This window comes from Tamandua tetradactyla, chromosome 6 (assembly GCF_023851605.1).
Source record: "Tamandua tetradactyla isolate mTamTet1 chromosome 6, mTamTet1.pri, whole genome shotgun sequence".
NCBI classification, from domain to species: Eukaryota; Metazoa; Chordata; class Mammalia; order Pilosa; family Myrmecophagidae; genus Tamandua; species Tamandua tetradactyla.
This window is the reverse complement of record NC_135332.1, coordinates 18,657,028-18,681,330: the sequence shown is the minus strand read 5'-3', so window position 1 is coordinate 18,681,330 and position 24,303 is coordinate 18,657,028. Positions and strand designations below refer to the sequence as shown.

Here is a 24,303-nt window from a genome sequence, read left to right as displayed (position 1 = left end):
GGTCTCAGGTGAGGGAGACGGGGCGGTCCAAGGACCACGTGGGCTCCAGGAGCCCCCCAGACGCCCCAACTCTCCCAGGGCAGGAGACCCCACCGTAAGCCTCGCCCCGCGCCCAGCCCAGGACGCCTCGGCCGCCAAAGCTTCTGCCCCGCAGCCGAGCGCGCATCTCAGCTTCCGTTTCCTCGTCCACCGCTTCCCGGGCTTTCCAGACTCCGGGACCTTTGGGTGCGGAGCCTCAAAGGAAGCGAACAAAGAGGAAAAGGGACGGCCCCCCAAAATGAAAAATAAATGAAATCCCCGCAGTGCGGAGGCATCGCCGCCAGGGGGCGGTCGCGCGCAGAGCGAGGCGCAGGGCACCCCACCCCACCCCCAGCACCCCCACCCCGTCCACGAGACCCCACCCCCACCCCACTCCCGCCCCCAGGACCCTCACCCCCACCCAGCCCGGGGCTCAGGATCCCCACCCCCGACCCCGGCCTGTGCGCGGGTCCCAGGCCCGGTGAGCGCCAGTTCCCTGCCCCGGAAAACGAGGCCCCTAACCCGGACCACCTCAGAGCCGAGCTGGAACTGGGGGTGTAACGCGCGCCCCAGGAGCCAGCAGCCGGCGGGCGGTCGGGGCTGAAGCAGACGAGCGCTAACGGCCTCCTCGCCGCGTGGGTCGCTCATTTAACCCACAACAGTGCCATGAAGCAGGGGCTGCCAGGACCCCCCTGCAAGGGACGGAGCCGAGGCACCGAGAAATTAAACCGTTTGGCAAAGCCACACACTGTCTGTTGATAAAGGGCCCGGGCGTGGTCAGGGGGCCCCGCGGCTGGACCCCGCGCCCTCGGGTGCTGCCCCCTGCTTTGCCCCCCTGGGGCTCGAGCCTCTCCTTCTGCTCCAAGTGGCGCAAGGTGTTTCTATCGTTTGCAAATGGACCCTCCAATTTGGCCCCAACGCCATCACTTTCGAGGTGACTCCGGGTCCCCTCTTGGCAGAGAGCAGGGCAGGTCAGGGCCAGACCAGGACAGGGGAGGACCCGCATGGCAGTGTGGACGAGGGAGGAGGGCGACGAGGGACAAGATGGGGAGGGGACGCCTTTCTGAGTGCTTCGGTTTGGGAGACATCCCACCCTGCGAGCCGCACCCAGCACTCGATGGCTGCTGGCGGCACCCAGCACTCAGGGCCCCTCTGCTCTGGAAACTTTCGTCTTGTCCACAAGCTGCAGCCCAGCAGCCCTTTTGTGCAACCAGACCTGCCCCATGCTGCAGCTGCCCAGCCCTTCCCAGGAATCCCACAGATTCCACACACATACTCCTCAGGGGGCTGGGACCCTGTGCGGGTTTGCAGCTATTGTGTACCCCAGAAAAGCCATGTCCTTTAATCCTCATTCAGTATTGCTGGGTAGGAGCTTTTTTATTGTTTTCATGGAGATATGATCCACCCAATTGTGGGTGGGACCTTTTGATTAGATGTGTCCATGGAGATGAGTCTCCAGCCTTTCAAGGTGGGATTGCTTACTGGAGCCCTTTAAGAGAGAACCATTTTGGAAAAAAGACAGAGCCCACAAAGCCAGAGACCTTTGGAGATGCAGGAAAAAAAAAAAAAGGAAAATAACAAAAAACGCCCTGTGGGGAACCATTGAAGAGGCCAGTAGAGAAAGCTAGCAGATGTTGTCAGTGCCTTCCCAGCTAAGCAAGAAACCCTGAACATCATCATTTCTTTCTTTGGAGTTACAGTGTCTTTCTCTGGGTGCCTTAATTTGGACATTTCTATGGCCTTAGAACTGTAAACTTGCAACTCAATAAATTCCCCCTTTAAAAGTCTTTCTGTTTCTGGCTTATTACATTCTGGCAGTTCAGCAAACTAAAACATTTTCCAAATGGCAAGCCAACAAGTTCCCAGTGTTTAAGCCAACCTGTGGTGTGGTGTTTGTCATAGCAGCCCCGGCAAACTAAGGCAGGTGCTCAGAGAAGGGCTCTGCGAGGTGACAGCTCAGCCAAGGCTGGGAGAGGAGCAGGACGAGCCGATGGAGGAGGCAGAGGTCCCGGGGCCAGGGGAGCCTCCGGATGTTTCAGGAGCAGAGAGAGTGGCGGTGAGAGAAGTGGGGGATGAGGTTCGAGGTCCAGGCAGGGCCAGACGCTGAGGCTCTGTAGACTACGATGGAGTTTCTGTTTTATTTTAACGACAACACACTGCCGCTGAAGGACAGCAGGGGGAACACAGGATCCAAATTGTCTTCAGAAAGCACCCTCGGGCTGCTGCCCTGAGCGAAGGTGGCAGGGAGGTGAGAGTAGAAGCAGAGTCCGAGGGAGAAAGGCTGTGCTGGAGGCTGGGGCTGGTGGTGGAGGGAAACACGCGGGTTCTGGAAGAGGCAGCCAGGACTGCTGGGACGTGCTGATGCTCGCAGGCAGTGCAATGCCCCACCCACATCCCCTTGGCTCGCTCTTGACGTGTACATTTTTTAAAAAAACATTTCTGTGCATCCCTTCTTCAGGGTGCCTTTGCGTTGACAACCAGTAGCTGTGGCTCTTTGGCAGATGCTTTGGCTCGGGCTGCTGGAGCTCGCCTCACCTGCACGCTCAGGGTCAGCACTGTCCAGGGACTTCCAGTCCCCCTGGGCTGGCCTGACCCTGACCTTGCTCGGTGCCCTCCTCTGCATTGTCAAGTCTTCCCTGCGAGCATTTCCTTATTCCATCAGCGGCTGCAGAGCCTCATTTAAGGGTCTGCTTTTGGCAAACCAGACCTTCAGGCAGGACGGATTTAGTTCGTTGTGGTGGGAGCGGGGTACAGGAAGGAAGATGCCTCTCATGTTTCCGGCTAGATGTCTGATGTTTGGTGCTGACTGAGGAACAGGTTTCAGGTGAGAGAAGGGCCATGCATTCTGGCCATTCCCGGGTTCAGGGTGATTGTGGAAATCACCCTGAATTGGATTGTGACATCCAGGTGGAAATGTCTAGAGGTGCTGGCCACAGAATTAGAAGCTCCAAATCCGCAGACAGATGGAGAATTCACCAACACACAGCCACGTGGTGGGAAGGGGTGGTGCCTGCGCCTCTTTCCCAGGGCAGGCACACATCCACCCCATTCCGGGGCCTGCCAGAGATTAGAAATCTCTAGCTGAAAAAAGAGATTTTTTCTGGAGGCATAGAGTAGCCTCCAGAATAGCCTCTCGTATCTGAATTTCATCTCTTTTAGCTTTTTGCAGGAGAGAACACTACCTAACTCATTCTATGAAGTTATTTGAACTCCCTTAGCCACTGGTATCTTATTTTGTTACATTTCTTTTCCCCCTTTTGGTCAGGAGGGCATTGTTGATTCTGTAGTGCCAGGGCCAGGCTCATAAACAAGACCCAGGTGCCACCTGCACTCCTCAAGTACCCCCCACTGTCCTTGGTTCAGTGGCTTCCCCCACTCACCCTTCAGACATGGAATGTTCTCCTTAAAACGTGCTGGACGTTGTTGCAGATGCTGGGGCTGGACCCACAGCCGGCTGGGACACAGGAAAGCATCTGGGCCAGGTACGGAGAACACCTTTCAGCGTGCCAATGCTACAAGGGGACCATCTCAGCAGATGGAAGGTTCTTTTGTCTTATAAAGGCTTCATCACAACTCTGGTCTGGAAGGGCCATTTTCCTTTGGCCTGTCCACAGCTGATGGAGACACACTTGAGAGCTGGTGGTGTGGCCACTACAGCCTCCAGCCTACAACTTGGGCTGATGTGAAATGCTCAGATGCGAAGAGCTAAGAGCCAGGAGTCCTGGTCAGCCCAGAGCTAGCTCCCAGTGACTGGGGTGGGTGGAGGGGCCACCCTGCACCGCTAGGACCACCCCCTGTCTCAACCACAGCTGGGAGACGCCTTCAGAAGAGCCTGTCCCAACTCATGTCCAGGCGGCCCCATTCTACAACGGGCTCCGGGATTCTGGCTGGGGGACCAGCTCATTGTTCCCAAGACTACAAACCCACAGGGGGTCCTGGGCCCAAGCTCCATGCCTTTTTTTAAAATTTAAATAAAGCGGTTTTATCAAGATATATTCACATACCATACAGTCCATCCCAAATGAATTATCAATGGCTCACAGTTTCATCACATACTTGTGCATTCACTGCCATAATTAATTTTAGAATATTTTCATTACCCCACCAAAAAGGCAGGGAAACCCCCCAAACATCCCATACCCCTTACCTCACCCCCCATCACGGACCCCTAGCGGTGGTGTGGTGCATTTGTTACTGTTGATGAAAGAATATTAGAAAATTACTGTTAACTCTAGTCCATAGTTTGCAATACGTGCATTTTTCCCACATGCCACTGTATCGTTAACTCCTTGCAATAGTGGCGTGCATGTGTTCTAGCTCATGAGAGAAGTTTTTAACATTTGTACTTTATTTGCAGTTCTCGTCGACCCCAGCGTCCACTGTGGCACACGGTCCCAGTTTTACCCTCTGGCCTTCCTTCCAGTGACAGACACTGCAGCCTTGTAATATGCATTCAAGTCAGCAAGTGTGAGTGCTCCAACTTCGTCCTCCTTGTGCAAGATGTTTTCGATTCTTTGGGGCCTCTTACCCTTTCAGATAAATTTGATCAGTGGCTTTTCCATTTCTGTAAGGTAGGCTGCTGGGATTTTGATTGGGATTGTGTCTATAATAAATGCGGGTATAACTGACATCCTAACGATATTTGGTCTTCCAATCCATGAGCATGGAAGGGCCTTCCATTTATTTAGGTCTTAGTTGATTTCTTTCTGTAATGTTTTATAGTTTGCTGAGGACAAGTCCTTTACATCCTTGATTAAATTTATTCCTAGACACTTGATTCTTTTAGTTGCTGTTATAAATGGATTTTTTTCTTGATTTTCTTCTCAGATTGCCCTAGAGTATAGGGACACTACTGATTTATTTTTATTTTTTGCCTGGTGATATTATATCCTGCCACTTTGCTGAACTCGTTTTTTAACTCTAGTGGCTTTGTTTAGATTTTTTGAGACTTCCCAGGTACAGGATAATGTCATCTGCAAATAGTGAACATCTTATTTCTTCCTTTCCAATCTGGAAGCCTTTTATTTCTTTTTCTAGACATTCTAGCACAATGCTGAATAGCAGTGGTGACAGTGGGTATCCCTGTCTTGTCCCTGATCGTAGAGGCAAAACTTTCCGTCTTTCACTGTTATGAACAACGTAAGCTGTGGGCTTTTCATAGCTGCCCTTTTTTTCATGCTGAGGAAGTTTTCTTCTATTCCTATCTTTCGAAGTGATTTTTATCAAGAAAGGAGGCTGGACTTCGTCACATGCCTGTTCTGATTCAATCAAGATAATCATTTGTCCCCCCCCCTTGACTGGTTAATGTGTTATATTTCATTAATTGATTTTCTTGTGTTGAACCACTCTTGCATATCTGGGATGAAACCCTCTTGATTATGGTGTATAATTCTTTTAATGTGCTGTTGGATTTAATTTGCTAGAATTTTTTTTAGGATCTTTGCATCTATATTCATTAGAGAAATTTCTCTGTAATTTTCTTTTCTTGTGGTATCTTCACCTGGCTTTGTATTAGGATGATGTTGGCTTCATAGAATGAGTTAGGTAGTGTTCTCTCCTCTTCAGTTTTCTGGAAGAGTTTGAGCAGGATTGGTACTAATTCTTTTTGGAGTCATTGGCAGAATTCACCCTGAGGTCTCTGGGCTTTTCTTTGTTGTGAGAGTTTTGAAATTGATTCAGTCTCTTTACCTGTCATCAGTTTTCTATTTCTTCTAGGGTCAGTGTTTTGCTAAAGCTACTGAATGCAGTAGACCAGAAATGGGTTGGATTTGAGCATGGGGATTTATTTACTTATAACTTATGATTCTTAGGCTGTGAAAGTGTCCACCTCAAGGTATCAACAGGACAACACCTGGACTCTGAAGCCAGGCTGCCGGCATCCAGGACACGTCGTCATTTGGGAAGGCACATGGACGCTGTCTGCTGCTCCTTCTCTCCTGGGTTTTCTTGCTCTCAGCTTCTGGCTTCGGTGGCTTCCTCTCAGTGTCTCTGAATTTCCTCTCTTTTAGCTTCTATGTGTCTTTTATCCTCCTATAAAGGATTCCAGCAGGAAGATCAAGCCAACCCTGAATGGGGTGGGTCACCTAACCAGAAGGGCCCACCCACAACAGGTCTACACCCACAGGCATGGACTAAAAGAGCGTGGCCTTTTCTGGGGTACAGAGCAGCTTGCATCCACCTGTCAGTGTAGGTCGTGTGTGTGTTTCTAGGAATTTGTCCATTTCATCCAAGTGGTCTAATTTGTGGGCATACAGTTGTTTATAGTATCCTCTTGTAATCCTTTTTATTTCTGTGGGGTCAGTAGATTTTATTTATTTTTATCTGTTCTCTTTTTTTTTCTTTGTCAATCTAGCTAAGGGTTTGTGGATTTTATTGATCTTCCCAAATAACCAATTTTTCGTTTTGTCATATTTTCTCTATTTTTAAAAAAAATTTTTTTTATTAATCAAAAAAAAGAAAAGAAATTAACACAACATTTAGAAATCATTCCATTCTACACATGCACTCAGTAATTCTTAGTATCATCACATAGATGTATGATCATCATTTCTTAGTACATTTGCATCGATTTAGGAAAAGAACTAGCAAAACAGCAGAAAAAGATATAGAATGTTAATATAGAGAAGAGAATTAAAATAATACTAATAAAAAAAATATATATATATAAAGGAAAAAGAAAAAAACAAAAACAAAAGATACAAACAAACAAACAAACAAACAAAAAACCATATTTCAGGTGCAGCTTCATTCAGTGTTCCAACATAGTTACATTACACTTAGGTATTATTGTGCTGTCCATTTTTGAGTTTTTGTATCTAGTCCTGTTGCACAGTCTGTATCCCTTCAGCTCCAATTACCCATTATCTTACCCTGTTTCTAACTCCTGCTGGTCTCTGTTACCAATGATATATTCCAAGCTGATTCTCGAATGTCGGTTCACATCAGTGGGACCATACAGTATTTGTCCTTTAGTTTTGGGCTAGACTCACTCAGCATAATGTTCTCTAGGTCCATCCATGTTATTACATGCTTCATAAGTTTAGTCTGTCTTAAAGCTGCATAATATTCCATCGTAGGTATACGCCACAGTTTGTTTAGCCACTCGTCTGTTGATGGACATTTTGGCTGTTTCCATCTCTTTGCAATTGTAGATAATGCTGCTATAAACACTGGTGTGCAAATGTCCGTCTGTGTCTTTGCCCTTAAGTCCTTTGAGTAGATAACTAGCAGTGGTATTGCTGGGTCGTAATCCATTCTGCCATTCTATGTCTTTTGATTGGGAAATTCAGTCCATTAACTTTTAGTGTTATTACTGTTTGGATAATATTTTCCTCTACCATTTTGGCTTTTGTATTATATATATCATATCTGATTTTCCTTCTTTCTACACTTTACTCCATACCTCTCTCTTCTGTCTTTTCGTATCTGACTCTAGCGCTCCCTTTAGTATTTCTTGCAGAGCTGGTCTCTTGGTCACAAATTCTCTCAGTGACTTTTTGTCTATAAATGTTTTAATTTCTCCATTTTTGAAGGACAATTTTGCTGGATATAGAAGTCTTGGTTGGCAGTTTTTCTCTTTTAGTAATTTAAATATATCATCCCACTGTCTTCTAGCTTCCATGGTTTCTGCTGAGAAATCTACACATAGTCTTATTGGGTTTCCCTTATATGTGACAGATTGTTTTTCTCTTGCTGCTTTCAAGATCCTCTCTTTCTCTTTGACCTCTGACATTCTAACTAGTAAGTGTCTTGGAGAACGCCTATTTGGGTCTATTCTCTTTGGGGTGCGCTGCACTTCTTGGATCTGTAAATTTAGGTCTTTCATAAGAGTTGGGAAATTTTCAGTGATAATTTCTTCCATTAGTTTTTCTCCTCCTTTTCCCTTCTCTTCTCCTTCTGGGACACCCACAACACGTATATTTGTGCACTTCATATTGTCATTCAGTCCCTGATCCCCTGCTCAAGTTTTTCCATTCTTTTCCCTATAGTTTCTGTTTCTTTTTGGAATTCAGATGTTCCATCCTCCAGTTCACTAATTGTAGCTTCTGTCTCTTTAGATCTACCATTGTAGGTATCCACTGTTTTTTCCATTTTTTCTTCTTTGTCCTTAATTTGTTTTTTCAGATTTTCTATTTCTTCTTTTTGTTCAGCCTATGTCTTCTTCATGTCCTCCCTCAATTTATTGATTTGGTTTTTGAAGAGTTTTTCCATTTCTGTTCGTATATTCAGCATTAGTTGTCTCAGCTCCTGTATCTCATTTGAACTATTGGTTTGTTCCTTTGACTGGGCCATATCTTCAATTTTCCGAGCGTCATCCATTATTTTCTGCTGGTGTCTGGGCATTTGATCAGATTTCCTTGGGTGTGGGACCCAGCTGGTTGAAAGGTTTTTCTGTGAAATCTCTGGGCTGTTTTTCTTTTCCTGCCCAGTAGGTGGCGCTCGTGGCACTCGTCTGTCTGCGGGGCCCACCAGTAAAAGATGCTGTGGCTCCTTTAACTTGCCAATCCGAATCTCGCAGTCGGCCCGGGAAACCGCGCGTGGAGGGGGGGGTCGCCGGCCGCCGCGGCTTGGGGGAGTGCTGGTCCAAATTCCCAGCTGGCCCGAGACGCCAAGCGTGGCGGGAGGGCCCCGCTAGCCAACGTTCCCAGTCAGATCCGGGAGCCACGTGGAGGGGACCCCAGTTGCCAGCCGCCCTGGCTGGGAAAACGCGCGCCCCTCGGGTATCTCACCACAGCGCATTCTCCCTGCCCGTTCAGCCGTTCCAGAATGGGGTACGCTGTCTTTTTGGTCACTGTCGTGGCTCCGGGAGCTGTTTCGTATTGTTTCTGTTTCTTTAGTTGCTTTTCTGGAGGAGGAACTAAGACCCGCGCGTCTTACTAAGCCGCCATCTTCTCTGGAAGTCTCTATTTTTTTTAATTCTCAATTTCATTTATATCTGCTCTAATCTTTAGTTCTTTCCTTCTGTTTGCTTTGGGATTAGTTTGCTGTTCTTTTTTTTTTAGTTCTTCCAGGTGTGCAGTTGGTCTTTGATTTTAGCTCTTTCTTCTTTAATGTAGGCATTTAGGGTATACATTTATTTCTCAGCACCGCCTTGATTGCATCCCATAAGTTTGGTATGTTGTGTTCTCGTTTTCATTCGTCTTGAGATATTTTCTTGCAATTTCTTTTTGACCCACTGATTGTTTAAGAGGGTCTTGTTTATGTGCCTGTCCCTGGCACTATAGAATTAACAATGCCCTCCTGACCAAAAGGGGGAAAAGAAATGTAACAAAATAAGATACCAGTGGCTAAGTGAGTTCAAATAGAGTTGAGAGGCTATTCTGGAGGCTACTCTTTGCAAACTTTTTTCAGCTAGAGATTTCTAATTGCCACAGTTTGCCAAACCTCACCCAGCATCATTCCTGTTAACTCGAAAGAACACCCAGGGGACCACAGTGGCTCAGCAGGCAAGTATGCTTGCCTGCCATGCCAGAGGACCCGGGTTTGGTTCCCAGTGCCTGCCCATGTTAAAAAAAAAAAAAAGAAGAAGAAGAACACCCAGGGCTCTAACTAAGAATTCTGCAAAAGTTTCATGCACTAAGTTTACTTCCCAGAAACCTACAACCTCCAGATGGTTCCTGGGCCAGATAAGTCCTGAAACCCAGAGGGGCCAGCCTCTCCAAGAACATCAATCAGTTCCATCCTCCTATCCCACACTGTCCAACACCCCTTTTCAACATAATAAAAGCTCCCAAATATCCATAGAGATTGGGAAAAGGATCAAAGGAAGGAAGAATTATAAAAGAGAAGTTAGGATTAAACATGTAGTATGACTGCTGAATCATTATACTGATATTTCTTTTTAGTCTCTAGTGTCTTGGAGCAACAAGAAGGAAAAACTTGAAATTGTGGGAAATGTAATCCATACCAAACTTTGAACTCTGTTCTATGTACTTGTTAAAATGTACTCTGACATTTATTGCTTTTTTTTTGTATATGCTCTATTTCATATAAAAAGTGCAAAAAAACAGTGTCTTGTTTAACTTCCCTATAATTGTGAATTTTTTAGTTCTCTGTCCGTATTTGATTTCCAGCTTCATCTCATTATGGTCAGAGAAAGTGCTTTGAATAATTCAAATCTTTTAAAATTTATTAAGATCCGTTTTTTCGCCCCAACATTATGGTCTATTCTGGGGAATGTTCCATGAATACTTGGGAAGAATGTATATCCTGCTGTTTTGGGGTGAAATGTTCTGTATAGGTTTGTTAGGTCTGGTTCATTTGTCATATCATTGAAGTTTTCTGTTTCCCTATTGATTCTGTGTCTGGAAGTTCTGTCTATTGGTGAGAGTGGTGTATTAAAGTCTCCAGCTATTACTGCAGAGACATCTAGTTCTCACTTCAGTTTAACAGTGCCTGCCTCATGTATTTTAGGGCACCCTAGATAGGTGCATAAATGTTTATGATTGTTATTTCTTTTTGGTGTACTGCCCCTTCTATTAATACATAATGTTCTTCTTTATCTCTTACAACAGATTTGCATTTAAAGTCTATTTTGTCCTATATTAGAATGGCCACCCCGGTTCTTTTTTGGTTTTTGTTTATATGGAATATCTTTTTCAAGTCTTTCACTTTCAACCTGTTTGTATCTTTGGGTCTAAGGTGAGTCTCTTGTACATGGCAAATAGTTGACTCATACTTTTAAAATCCATCCTAGCAATCTGTGTCCTTTGATCAGGAGTTTAATCAATTAACATTCAATTATTATTGTAAAGGCAGTACTTACTTCGACCATTTTATCCTTTAGCTTTTATATCTCATATCCTGTTTTTGTATCTCTTTTCACCCTTTTATTTACCTTTGCTGGGAGTCTTCATTTCTACATTTTTCTCTAAGCCCCTGTCTCCTGTCTCCTCCTTTCAACCTGCAGAACTCCCTTGGCATTTCTTGTAGGGCCGGTCTCTTACTGACGAACTCATTGAGTTTCTGTTCATCTGTGAATATTTTAAACTCTCTCTTTTTTTTTTTAACTTTGAAGAAGCATAGTTTATTTCTATTTAATGAGTCTCAAGAGACATGTAAAAGGCCCAGAGACATCCAGGTTTAATGTAAGATTAGCATGAGGTGCTGACTGTTGCTGCCTCTGTCGCTGAAGCCTCCACCTGGTCCTGGTTAATGATGCCTCGAGAATATTCCTTGTTGAAGAAGGGGTGAGTTCCTGTGCCTTCTGGTGCATTCCAGAAAGGTTATCCACGCAGCACTGGTGGCCAGAGCAAATGCCAGAAGCAACCAAGTTTCTTGCAGTGGGGTCAGTTATACCATTTGGATAAAAAGCCCCCACAGCAACTCTAAGAACTAAAATTATCATTCCAGTGCAGAAACAACAGAGATGTTGGCAGGTCCAACGGGGAACTCTTCGTGCATTACTCTCTGCACCAGTGACTCTGATTAAGATCTTGAGTGGTGGAGTTCCTGATGAGTCTTATCTGGTATTAAATGCAGCTGTTTCACAGCAGAAATAGCCAGACACCCTACCAGATGAACATCTCCCCCTCATTTTTGAAGGGAGGTTTAGCCAGATAAAGAATTCTTGGCTGGCAGTTTTTAGTACCTTAAATATATCATACCACTGCCTTCTCACTTCCGAGGTTCCTGATAAGAATGGGCACTAAATCTAATTGAGTGTCCTTTGGATGTGACAAACGCTTTTCTCTTGCTGCTTTCAGGATTTCCTCTTTATCTTGGACACATGACAATCTGATTAGTACATGTCTCGGGGTAGATCTATTAGGATTTGTTCTGTTTGGAGAATGTTGTGCTTCCTGGACAGATATATTTATGTCTCTCATAAGAGTTGGGAAAATTTCAGCCATCATTTCCTCAAATATCCTTTCTATCCTTTCCCCTCCTCTTCTCCTCTGGGTCACCCATGATGCAAATGTTTGTCCGCTTTGTGCTGTCATTCATATCCCTGAGACCCTGCTTGATTTTTCCCATTCTTTTCTCTCTGTAAGATTTCGATTGTTCTGTCTTGTAGTTTGCTGTTATTTCTTCTTCCTGTTCAAACCTGCCGTTATATGACTCTAGTGTATTTTTTTGGGGGTGTGTGTGCATGGTCCGGGAATCGAACCCAGGTCTCCCACATAAAAGATAAGCATCCTACCACTGAACCACCCGTGCTACCTCTAGTGTATTTTTTATCTCTTTTATTGTATCCTTCATTCCCATAATTTCTGCTATGTTTCTTTTTATATTTGCAAATTTGTCTTTATGCTCACCCAGTGTCTTCATAATATCCTTTATCTCTCTGACCACCTTTCACTTGATCGCCTTGAATTGATTTAAGAGATTTGTTTGAACATCCTTGATTATTTGTTTCAAATTCTGTCTCTCCCTTGAAGATTTAATTTGTTCCTTCTACTGGGCCATATCTTTATGTTTCTTAGTATGGCTTATGATTTTTTGCTGAAGTCTACACATTTGATTATCTTGATGAGTTTACGCTGACGGTCAGTTTCTCTTTCTTGACTGGGATTTTGTTTATTGGCTTTTGTTTAGGCTCTTTTTTGATACTTGGTTCAACTTATTCTAGACTGTTAGAGTTGCCCACATTTAATTGATCAGATTTTTTCTGTTATTCTTCATCTTTTTCTTGCCCTGGATGTGTGGGATAATTTTTAAGATTGCACTATTTGTGGGACTGTTTCAGCCCCAGGACAAAGCTTCCTTTCCTCTGAAACTTTTCCAGGAAACTTGATCTGTTCTGTTTGTTTTTGTTTTGCCTCTATAGTTTTTTTCACACTCTTTTTGTCACCTCTAGCTGCTTTTGCCTAGAGGGCAAATAGTGGGAGTAAGGTCACCTCACGGAGGACTTTCAAAAGTCAGTATTTCCCAGCCAGGGACCCATGAGAGGGGCACAGACCAGCTCTACAGAGCCCTGGGGAGAAGGTCAGGAAAGACGCCAGAAGCCTTTTTGACAACTCCCCAAGGCTGCACTTCCCAGGCCTGCCCAGCAGATGGTGATCTTGAGCCAACGGTTCCCTGCAGCCCTAGGGAGGCCCTGTGTCTTTCAGCCTCTGCTGCTGTCACCCTGCCAGGGGTGGGCAGAAACAGTGGCCAGGCATCCCCTGTCCAGGGCAGGGCAGCACAGCAGCTTAGAGCTGGGGAGCCACAATCTGAATTCACAGGTCAAGAGCTATGGTCGGTGCTCGGCTGTCCACACCCCGTCTGCAGTGGCCAGCAGGAATGAGAGCCTGGTGCAGCCCAAGTGGTGGTGGGGGGACCCAGTTCTTCCCACGATTTCCCACAGGGGAGCTTTCTGATGGTTTCCATGGAGATGTGACCCACCCATTCAAGGCGGGGTTGCTTACTGGAGCCCTTTAAGAGGCACCCATTTTGGAAAAAGCTTTAAAACTGACAAGACCCCACATAGCCAGAGACCTTTGGCGATGCAGAAGGCATTTGTCCCCGGGGAAGCCTTAATAAATGAGGAGAGAAAGCCAGTAGAGGTCACCTCGCACTTTCCCAGCTGACAGAGGTGTTCCGGACAGCATCAACCTTCCTTGAGTGAAGGTAATTTCTTGCCGGTGCCTGAATTTGGATATTTTCATGGTCTTAGAACTGTACACTTGCAACTTAATAAATTCCCTCTTAAAAGCCATTCCATTTCTGGCATACTGCATTCCAGCAACTTATAAACTATAACACTCACCATCCTCTCTGGCTTCTTACTTATTTGAATAATGGAGTCAAATGCCTTTCTACATCTATTGAGATGGTCACGCAGTCTTGTCTTTTTCTATTAATGCGGTGCACTACATAAATTGATTTTAAGACGTTAAGTCAACTTTCCAAGTCGCTTTGGAAAAAGTCCAGTTTGGCCATGGTGTAGAATCCTCTTTATATGCTGGTGGACTCGTTTCAGTAAGCATTTCGAGGAGGATTTCTGTATCGATCTTCATAAGGGATCTCGAGAGGCTGTTGTTTTCTTGTGATGTCTTCATCTGGTTTGGTAGTTGGGTGATGCTGGCCTCATAGAATGAGCTGGAACGTGTTCTCTCCTTTTTTATTGTTTGGAAGGGCTTGGGAAGGGTTGGCGTTCATTCTTCTCTGCAGCCATCGAGGCCTTGTTTGAATGAGAAGCAAGCATAGTTCCAGCTTTGGCCAGGCTCCTGATGGTTGCCAGCTCCAGTGCCTCTCCCCCAGTCCATCACTACCCTTCCCGGCCTTTCCCCAACCCCCATATTTTGGCATCTGGACCTCTCGATGCCTTCAGCACCGACCAGAGCCAAGGGTCACCATGCATCGGCCTGACCCCACACCCACCGGCTCCCAGCCCTCCCCAGCAGCACCCTTCAACCTCTGACACCAGCTTACAATGTCAGGCAGCCCCAGGAGCCAGAGAGCAGGCCCAGGACAGGGCCCCAAGGGGACACTTGGCCACAGGTTGGAGGCTCAGACACAGGTGGTGGCCTGGCCCCAGGAGCCTTTTTTTTTGGCCACCTGAGCCAGGTTCTAGTTCCCTGGGCAACCAGGTTCCAGGCTGTGCCTAGGAGGCCAAGGAAGGGGTGGGCCTGGAGACCCATCTCCTCCCTCTTATCACAGACCCTCCTCTGAAAGGGGAAGCATCCTTCCTGCACCCTGACTCCCTGCTCTGGCTCCCTACCCCCACCTGAGAGGAAGCTGTTCTCTAGGAAGCTGCTGGAAATCAAGGGATGGGAAGTGTGATGGTTCATTTCATGCATCATCTTGGTTGGGTGGTGATGCCCGGGCTGGTGGGTCACACCCTGGCCTAGATGTGGCTGGGAAGGTTTTTGGGGTCTGCATCTACAATCAGTTGACTTAGGTAAAGGGGACCACCCTCGTCAGGTGGGCGGGCTCATCCCATCGGCTGGAAGCCTTTGGGGCAGAGAACTGAAGTTTCTAGAGAAAGGAGATGAGAGCCTGTCCCAAGACACCCTCTGCGCCTTCGAGTGTCCAGCTTGCACCTCCCCCGGGGATTGCAGACTCAGAATTGCAACGTCACCTCGTACTGGAATTTCCAGCCCGCTGCCTGCCTTATGAATCTTGGACTTGCCAGCCCCCATAGTTGTGAGAGCCAATTCCTTAAAATAAATCCATATATATATATCCTGAGGGTTCTGTCTCTCTGGAGAATCCTGACTGATATGGGAGGGAAGAAACCAAAACAACAGAAACCCCCAGTGTATAGCAGCCCCAGCCCAGCCCTTCCCTCCCGCCAGGTCCAGCTGGGCACCCCAGCAAAGCCAGCCTGGTGTCCCCTGAGACACTGGTTCAGAGGGGACCCTGGAGGCAGCAGGAATCGAAATAGACTCTCCCAACCCAAAGGGGGCTGTAAGGGCAGATGCAGAGCCCGGAGGGCCCCACGGCTCTTGGCTGAGTTAAAGCACCTCCCCTTTGATGGGAAACAAACGCCGCCCCCCGCCATCTCCCCAGTACATGGCCGGTGACTGTGAGGCCTCTGATTACTGTCGAGGCCTGAGGTCACAAATTCAGACCCCACAGGCGCTGGGCTGGAAGTGGACATGAATGAAGTGGGTGGAGCTGGAGAGACAATAGGGAGTGGTGGGGACTGGAGCAAACTGGAAAGTCCCATGCAGGGCCCCACTAGCCTGCATGGCACTTCGGGGCAAATAAGTAAAAGGTACTTTTTCCTCTGGACAGACACTGTCCTGCACCAGGGCTCATGGTGTGATGGACAAAGAGAAGGCTGGGTTTTAACAACCCCTCACCCTGCCTCTCTGTTTGAATGTCTTTGTGCAGAGCACAACTGTGCAACCGTAGGTGGTGATCCTGGTCCTTGCTCCAGTCCTGTAGGAAAGGAGACCACAGAGCGCTGGAGCTTCTAGTTTTCCGAGAGAAGCAGACCAGAGGGACCATGTGAAAAATTCTGACTTTTAAATGTTGGCAGTGAAATCAGATTTAATACAGCCCCTGGGCCAAACAAACCCTTCTGTGCTGATGGCTCCAACGTGCAGCTTCCGTCGTGGACACCGAGCATCAGAACAGGGGCCACCTCAGGCCCAAGGGGCTTGGTCCCTACCCCCAGGGGGCTTGTCCTCCCTGGGCCTGGACAGTTTCCACCCTCCTGGGGCCCCGAGCTGCTCTGCCCAGGAAGGCACCCACTGCATACCCCGGGGACCTGGCCAGTCGGACCAGCGCCCACCCTACCGGCTTGGGACCATGGACGTATCGCGCCAGGCCGATGATAAGGTCGTGTGTGATGGGGTCCACGGGGTTCCGGAAGCTGGCATAGCGATACAGCACGTCATCCAGCGAGGTGGACTCCATTCCCAGGTCCTGCAAGACGGACAGGAAGCCCAGAGGTCAGGAGCAGCCCCGCCTCGAGCCCCCAACCAGCACCCCTGTATACCCCTTCCGGGAGAAGCAGGCACAACCCCAGTGGGGGTGGCTCAGCCTCCCCCAGAGCCCTGGAGAGACAGGGGCTGGGATGGTTCATTTATCTTTTAAACTTTTTTTTAAATTGTGAAATATAATACATATACAAAAAAGCAATACATTTCCATGTACGTTTTTTTAACAAGTAATTATAGAGCAGATTTTAAAGTCGGGTATGGGTTATAGTGCCACGATTTTTCATTTTTCCTTCTAGCTGCTCCAAGACACTGGAGACCAACAGAAATATCAATATGAGTAGGATTCAGCAGTCATACTCATTTGTTAAATCCTATCTTCTCTGTTATACCCCTCCTTCTCTTTAAATAACATATATACAGAAAAGCAATAAATTTCAGAGTACATCACAACAATTAGTTGTAGAACAGATTTCAGAGTTTGGTATGGGGTACAATGCCACAATTTTAGGTTTCTATTTCTAGCTGCTCTCAAGTACTGGAGACTAAAAGAAATAGCAATTAAATGATTCAGCACTCATACTTATTTGTTAAACTGCACCTTTTCTGTATAACTCCACCATCACCTTTGATCTTTATCCCACCCTTTAGGGGTATTTGGGTTACGCCAAAAAAAAAATCTAACTTTTTTTATGTTGGAAAGGGCTGTCGATAATATGGGATAGGGGGGATAGAAATTAGTTGATGTTCTGGAGAGGCTGGGCCCTCTGCATTTCAGGACTTATCTGGTCCAGGGACCCATCTGGAAGTTGTAGGTTTTGGAAAGTTACCCAAGTGCATGGAACCTTTGTAGAATCTTATATAATGCCCTAGGTATTGTTCAGGATTGGCAGGGATGGTTTTGATTGGTATGATAGGTAGCAATGTCTAGTTGAAGCTTGCATAAGTGTGACCTCCAGTTTAGCCACTTGACTCTATTTGAACTCTCTCAGCCACTGATACTTTATTCATTACAATTCTTCCCCCCGTTTTGGTCAGGATGGAATTGTTGATCCCATGGTGCCAGGGCCAGGCTCATCCCTGGGAGTCATCTCCCATGTCGCCAGGGAGATTTTCACCCCAGATGACATGTCCCACCAGGAGGGAGGGCAATGGTTTCACTTGCAGAGTTGGGCTTAGAGAGAGACAGATCATATCTGAGCAACAAGAGGCCCTCCGGAGGTGACTCTTAGGCATGCCTAGAGGTAGGCTAAGCTTCTCCGCTACCTACATAAGCTTCACAAGAGCAAGCTTCAAGATCAAGGGCTTGGCCTGTTGATTTGGGTGTCCCTAAAGTTTGACACAGTATCAGGGGTTTCCCTGATGGCAAGGTTTAATAGTTCCATAGTCTTTCTCCCCTCCCTTAGGGGACTTTACCAATACTTTTTGATTATCTGCTTAACATACTCTAGGATGTTTCCAGGGATTACAATAATCTATACAGGATTAAAGATCCTCTTTCTTATTCTGTGCTCTCTGTGTTTCAATTGTTCAAATGTGCTGTACAGATAGGTTGAATTAGATTATGCATCACAGAAAATTTCAATTCCAGATCAAATAAACCTTTCTTCCATTGGTCTTAAAGAGTATGTGTGGTTCTAAAATAGACACTGTCTTCCTTACCCCTATGTTCTGAATTACTTTAACCCCAACCTGTTCGGCTTCATTCTTATCTCCAAATATCAGGTTATATATATAAAACAGCCTCTCAAAATCCAGAAATAATAACCACTCCGGACTTAAAGTGTCTGCTCTAAAAGCTTACAATCTTTTCATGCATCGACGGTTCATTTCATGCATCGGCTTGGCTGGGTGGTGATGCCCTGACTGGTCGGTCACACCCTGGCCTAAATGTGGCTGGTGAGGTATTTGGGGTCTACATCTACAATCAGTTGACTTTAGGTAAAGGGGACCACCCTCGTCAGGTGGGTGGGCTCATCCCATTGGCTGGAAGCCTTCGGGGCACAGAACTGAGGTCTCCAGAGAAAGGAGAAGAGAGCCTGTCCCAAGAGACCCTCTATGCCTCTGAGTGTCCAGCTTGCACCTCCCCCGGGGATTTAGGACTCATGATTGCTACATCAACTTCTCCTGTCATTGCCAGCCTGCCCAACAGATTTCGGGCTCTCCACAATCCCATGGGCCAAATCCTTGATAAATCATCCCCCCACCCCACACACACAGACCCTGAGCGATACAAAGACCCTTCAAGGACACTTCCCGACTCACAAGGAAGCATCTAGAGAACTTCCCTCAAGGGGCCACTGTCCGTCTGTCTCTCTTTCCCCAGCTGAGGAAGAGGAGGGAATGCAGCCACAGGCTCCACTGACACAGGGCTTTGGGTTCGCGCCATCTCCGTCCCCCCGGTCCCCGAGGACACAGCGGAGGGGCAGCCAGCCACCATGTGGGGGCTGCTTCCACCCTGGGGCCCAGTGTGGAGAGAGGCTGCTAGGCAACCCCCTGCCCGTGCGATCCCTAACCCTGCTTTCTTCATGCTGCTGTGGTTATTCTGGCTGCTCCTTCTGCAGATGCCCCAGCCTGGAAGTTCCCTTGCTTTGGGGACGCCTGAGCTGTGGGGCTGAAAGGGGAAGCTGTCAGGTTACCCAGGAGAAGTCCAGCAGGGCTTCCCAGTAAAGGGCATTTAGTGGGGTCCTCTCAGGGAAGGAAGGGGAGGCTCAGGTGGGTGCCACCGAGTGGGTCAGAGGTGGCGGCAGAAATCGCTGGGGTAGAGGGTCCCCAAACCTGAGGGGTAGGATTGGGTCGGGGGGGTGGCATACCACATACTGAGTGGCCGGCTGGGAGCCTCTGCAGAGACCCCCGCCCACCAGCAAAGGACCTCATGGGCCTGGCCAAGTGGCGAATGTGGATTAGCACCACATCTAAGACCCCTCACAATTCTTGTATAGCCCCTGGGCAAAGGCAGCCCCCCAACCCCCCCACCAACGTGACTAAGTTTGAATTTCCCACCAGCCAAGCAGGCGGGAGCTTGAAGTGGAGTCAGCTGCTCCAGTGATGTCAAGAAACATGGTTTTTCTACCCCAGGATGCTGAGTGAATGCCAGGCCCTCAGCATGCAGGAACCCGCTTTCATCTCCCCATTCCCCCCATTTCCGTCACCCCCGTTTGTGAGCTGTGGTTCCGGCCCCTGGCTTGGTGGATGGCACAGGCCAGACAACACTGCCATTCCCACCGGACAAAGTGTCCCCATCACCTCCCCGAGGAATGAGGGGACCCGGGCTAGATGGGGGGTGCAGGCACCACCCCTGTCTGCCGTCCTGACTCCAAGCCCTGCAGGCTGCAGAGCTGCCCGGAGAAGGGTCCCAGCTTGGGATGCCAGGGCCCGGTGGTCTTGGGTGGTGGGGGGTGGAGGCTGGCTGTGTGTGGACAGGAAGCCCAGGCGGGTCCCAGCAAGGATTCTGCTCCCTGTCAGTTGGGCAAGGAACTCTGAACTTCTCTAACCACCTCCCCTCACCGTGAGTTTAGCAACCCCTGCAAGGGAAGTAGGCTGGGCATAATTGTTTCCATTTGGCAGAAGAAGAAACTGAGGTTCAGAGAGGCTGATTTTTTTAATTAACTCAGAATTTCGGGAATGGAGGACGTGGGCCTGGGCTCAGGCTACCGATGCGACACCTAGTCTTGGGCCTGTTGTGCACAGGCTGCTTTTGCCCCTGTGTTTGCCAGGGAGGACGGGGCTGGCATTTCTAAGAGCAAAGCAAAAAGCTTTTGCAGGGAATGAATGTGGAAGAGCTGGGGTGCTGTGCACTCTGCCCCTATGGGCTCATGTTTCGGTGGGTGTCCTCCCTGCAATGCTTTGCTCCCCACCTCTTGCTAGAGGATAGTTTCAGCGACAACACCAAGGGGCCAGTTTGGGGGCACGGTTTCCACTGGGCTGGCCTGAGCCATCGAAAAGCTGCTGTGTGAGAGGCTGGAGGGGACTGCCTGAAACTGTAGAGCTGTGCTCCATTAACCATGTTTCTTGAAGAATGATTGTATAATGATACAGCTTTCGCAATGTGACTGTGTGATTGCAAAAACCTTGTGTCTGATGCCTCTTTTATCTACCTTATGGACAGATAAATAAAACATATGGATTAAAAGTAAATAAATAATAGGGGGAACAAATGTTAAAAAAAGAAAAAGAAAAGCTGCTGTGCCCTGCAGCAGGTTCTCTGGCTGCTCAGTATATTGGGACTGAGGGCCAGAGGACTCCCGCCCAGCCTGCAGGAGGAGGGGGCTGGGCTGCCGGGGTGCTGGCAGCTGCGTCCTAGAGCTGCCCACCGACACCCCCTGGACCTCCGACCCCTGCCCCTGGCTTGTCCGGTCCCCAGCCAGTGCCAAGCAGGCAACTACCTGGTGCTGCTGCCTCAGTTTCCTCACCTGTAAAATGGGGACATTGACTGTGACGGGCTGAAGTATGACCCCCAAAACACATGTGCAGTCCTGACCCCGGGTCCTATAAATGGAACTGATTTGGAAATAGGGTCTTGGAAAATGGTGTTAGTTCAGATGAAGCCAAACTGGGCTAGGGTGGGTCCTGATCTTATAGACTGGAGTCCTTATAGGGAGAGGGAATGGGGGAGCAGGCAGGGGGACACGCAGGGGACAAAGGGACACAGCGGAGATAGGGGGACACTCAGGGAACAGGGGGACACTGGGGAGACGCCGGGTCAGACAGAGGAGGTGGCGATGGGAATGAGTCCTCCACCAGCCCGGGAGCGCAGGGCCTGCGGGGCTGGACGAGGAAGGGACAGTCTCCCCTGCAGGGGTCCTAGACAGCGTGGACACCTTGACTTCGGACCTCTGGTCTCCATAGGCCCGGCTGTGGCATTTGTCTTATTTTAAACCGCCCTGTGTGTGGTGCTGTGTCTGCAGCTCCTGGAAACTGAGAGCTAAGCCAGGGAGCCCGGCCGCACGGGGCAGAGAAGTAAACCAAGCACCCCGTGGAGTGCCACCACCCACCCATGCTGCCTCCGGCCGCCAGCTCCCTCCTCCCCCATGCGGCGGTTCTTACTCATGGGGGGGTGGGGGGCAAAGAGCCATTTGATAGCAGACCGAAAGCCATTCCCTGGAGAGACCCTGGGCCAGGCCAGGGCACAGGGCAGACACAGGCTGTCCCCGCCCCCACGAGGGCACGCACCGCCCCGCGCTCAGGGTCAGAGGACACGGGGAGACCTGCCTGCTGCCACCCAGCGCCCGCACCACGCCACCCAGCACCCGCACTGACGCCCACCCAGCGCCGCACCACACCCACCCAGCGCCGGCATCACGGCACCCAGCACCCGCACCGACGCGGCCACAGCCTCCCTGGGGCCCTAGCAGCTGGGGGTGAGGGAGCGGGGCGGGAACGGGCTTGTGATCCAGAGGCCCCCTAGGTAGGTGGGCTCAGGGGGTCGTGGCCAGGGCCACTGCGGAGCCGGGACCCTCCTTACTGCACAAGACTCCTCGGGGAAGGGGGGCAACACCACCCCAGGTGCAGCGGGGGAGGGGTGACTAGCCCCTGTTCACAGGCTGGATTTAGTGCCGCCCCTGCGCCCCTGTCCTCTGCGCGTCCCCCCGCCCCACGACACACTGGCGGCCTCCTCCTTGCAGCCCTCTTGGCCCGGGTCCCCAAACGCCCCTGGAAGGAAGCACCGGGCCAGGGCCCTGCAGACCCCGATGCTTCCCTCCTGGGCTCTCATTGCCTGTCCAGGGCCTGGGCAGATGGCCGCTGGGGCCTCCAGGCTGGACCAGACCTTGGGGCCCAGGAGGGCGGCCAAGGAGCTGGGCGGCAGGTCCCAGCTGTCAGCACCTCTGCAGGGCCTCCCGCGGTTTAAAAAAGAAAAAGAAAAGCAGTCCTGTTGCCAAAAAATAAAGTCCCCAAACCCTGCACTACATGACCGTTTGGGTTTCTCAAGCTCCCGCAAGCTGTGCCCCATTTCCCAGACGCCCCACGTTTCTAGGCCGGCGGGGGCTGCCCCCACCCCCGGGGGGCCCTGGAGTCCTGGCTGCAGTGGCAGGGCTGGGGAGTCCTTCCCCTGAGCTGTCCACCTCCCCTACCCCCTCCACCCTGTGCGCCAGTCACCCCGGGCCTCCTGCACGCCAGGAGAGCGGGTGGGGTGTCCCTAGGAGGCGGCCGAGCTCTGCACGACTCGGGGTGACTCTGGGTGATGGTGAGTCACAGCCGGCCCCTCCCTGCGACTTGCAGCTGGGGGCGGGGGAGGGACAGATGGAGCCGGGACAAAGGTGGCTGCACATTTTATTGCTTTATTTCTTTACTCTGACCCCGCCTGGGTCCACGGAGTTCTTGTGCTGCTTTGAGGACATTGCAGTGTCCCAAAGACCTTGGCTGCTCCTTGGTACCGCCCCATGCCCCCTCCCCTCAGCTGGTTTATTGGGGTCTCGGCACCCAAAGGGGGCACCCCACGGAGCTGGGTTGGGGATGGGCTCGAGGATGGAGGGCGGGAGCCCCTCTGGCCTGCGCGGCCCCCTGGCTCTTGGAAAAGCAGCAGATCCACACGTGGCCTCTGCCGGGGACATGACCTCTGCCTTGGAGGGACTAGTTTGTCCTGCAAAGTCTGAGGCAGGGGGTGGGTGGGTGCAGCTCGGACGCCAGGCCTGGGTAGGGGTGTCTCTGGGTGCCCCCGTCCCCGGAGCTCGCACATCTTTGTGGGAACCGACACTAATGAGGAGAGGCCTGGGGTTTCTGCAAGGCCAGGGCAGACCCAGGTGGGGAGGTGTCCTAGCTCCCGGGGCTGCGGGACGGATGTCATGCGCTGGGCGGCACAGGCAGCAGGAAGTGACTGACCCCCAGTCCTAGAGGCTGTGGGCCCAGCCCTGGGAGGGGGTGGGGAGGGAGGGCACCTCCCTCACCTGCACCCGCCTCCTCCTCTCCGCAGGCCTCCGGCTTCTCCCTCGCCCCACTTATGCTGCTTATGGGGCTCCAGCCCTAAGGCCAAAATTGCTCCTTCCAGCCCGGCCACCCCGAAGGCCTCTGTGCCCAGGGGTCCCCACCCAGGATCACAGATCCACACGTGACATGCCTTGGGGGAGCTGATTCCATCCCCAACAGGAGCTCACCCGCATTTCTCACAGTGGCGCAGCACTGGGGAGGTGTCCTCGAGACCCCTTAGGGACTCTGCAAAGCCCTCCCCCCCCACCTCTCCAGGTGGCGCCGATGGGCCTCAACCAGCGCGACCTTGGCGGGAGACCCGGAGTTAAGGGGCTCACAAGAGCTAAAACGGTGCCACTCCCCTCACTGCCTGTCCTTCTTCCTCTTGGAAAATATAGTTATTTTAATCAACATTTTATTTCTTTAACACGTAATGGGTTTACTGCTGATTTTAAATGGTTTAATAAATAAATACTAATTTTTTTACTTGGTTTTAATTTCTGATTCAGTAAATGGCAATACAGCCCATATAAAGAAAACCTCTCTGAGGTCCTCCATCATTTCTTTCTCTTCCTCCTTTCCCTTCCCTTTCTTCTTTCCTTCCTTCTTTCTCTTCTCTCCCTCCCTCTTTCTTTTCTTTTTCTCCCTTCTTTCCTTCCTTCGTTGCTTCCTTTCCTTTCCTGTCTTTCCTTTTTTTTTCTTTCTCCCCCCTCTCCCTCCCTCTTTCCTTCTCCTAATAACACCTAACAGAGTAAAAGGATCCTGATACCCAAAGGCTTGGGCCCTGTGGGTCAGAGCAGGGAGTGCTTAGCAGAAGGCCAGGGCAGGGTTAGGAGTCAAGGAGCCCGTGGGCAGGGTCTGTCTCCTCCAGGCTGAACTCCCACCGCGACACGCAGCTCCCCCCGCCTGCTCCCCTCCCCCTTACCTGGAAGTGAAGTTCCCGTGTGTGCGGACAGGACACAACCAACGTGGGACGGAGCAGCCCGGGTCAGGGGGCCCGGGGGACACGTGGGGACTGCCACGCCTGCCCTGCGAGCCTCCCCCCCACCCTGCCTTCTGGGCCTTTGTG

General features: G+C 50.0%; 1 protein-coding gene across 1 annotated transcript in view; it reads right to left on the bottom strand.

Moving 5' to 3' along the window:
- Positions 1–24,303, bottom strand: part of LRRC75A (leucine rich repeat containing 75A) — a 61,792-nt gene that overhangs the window by 16,116 nt on the left and 21,373 nt on the right. Inside the window, exon 2 of the mRNA XM_077163967.1 lies at positions 16,189–16,317. Within this exon, the coding sequence (XP_077020082.1) occupies positions 16,189–16,317 (129 nt within the window). The remainder of the gene's footprint in view (positions 1–16,188; positions 16,318–24,303) is intronic.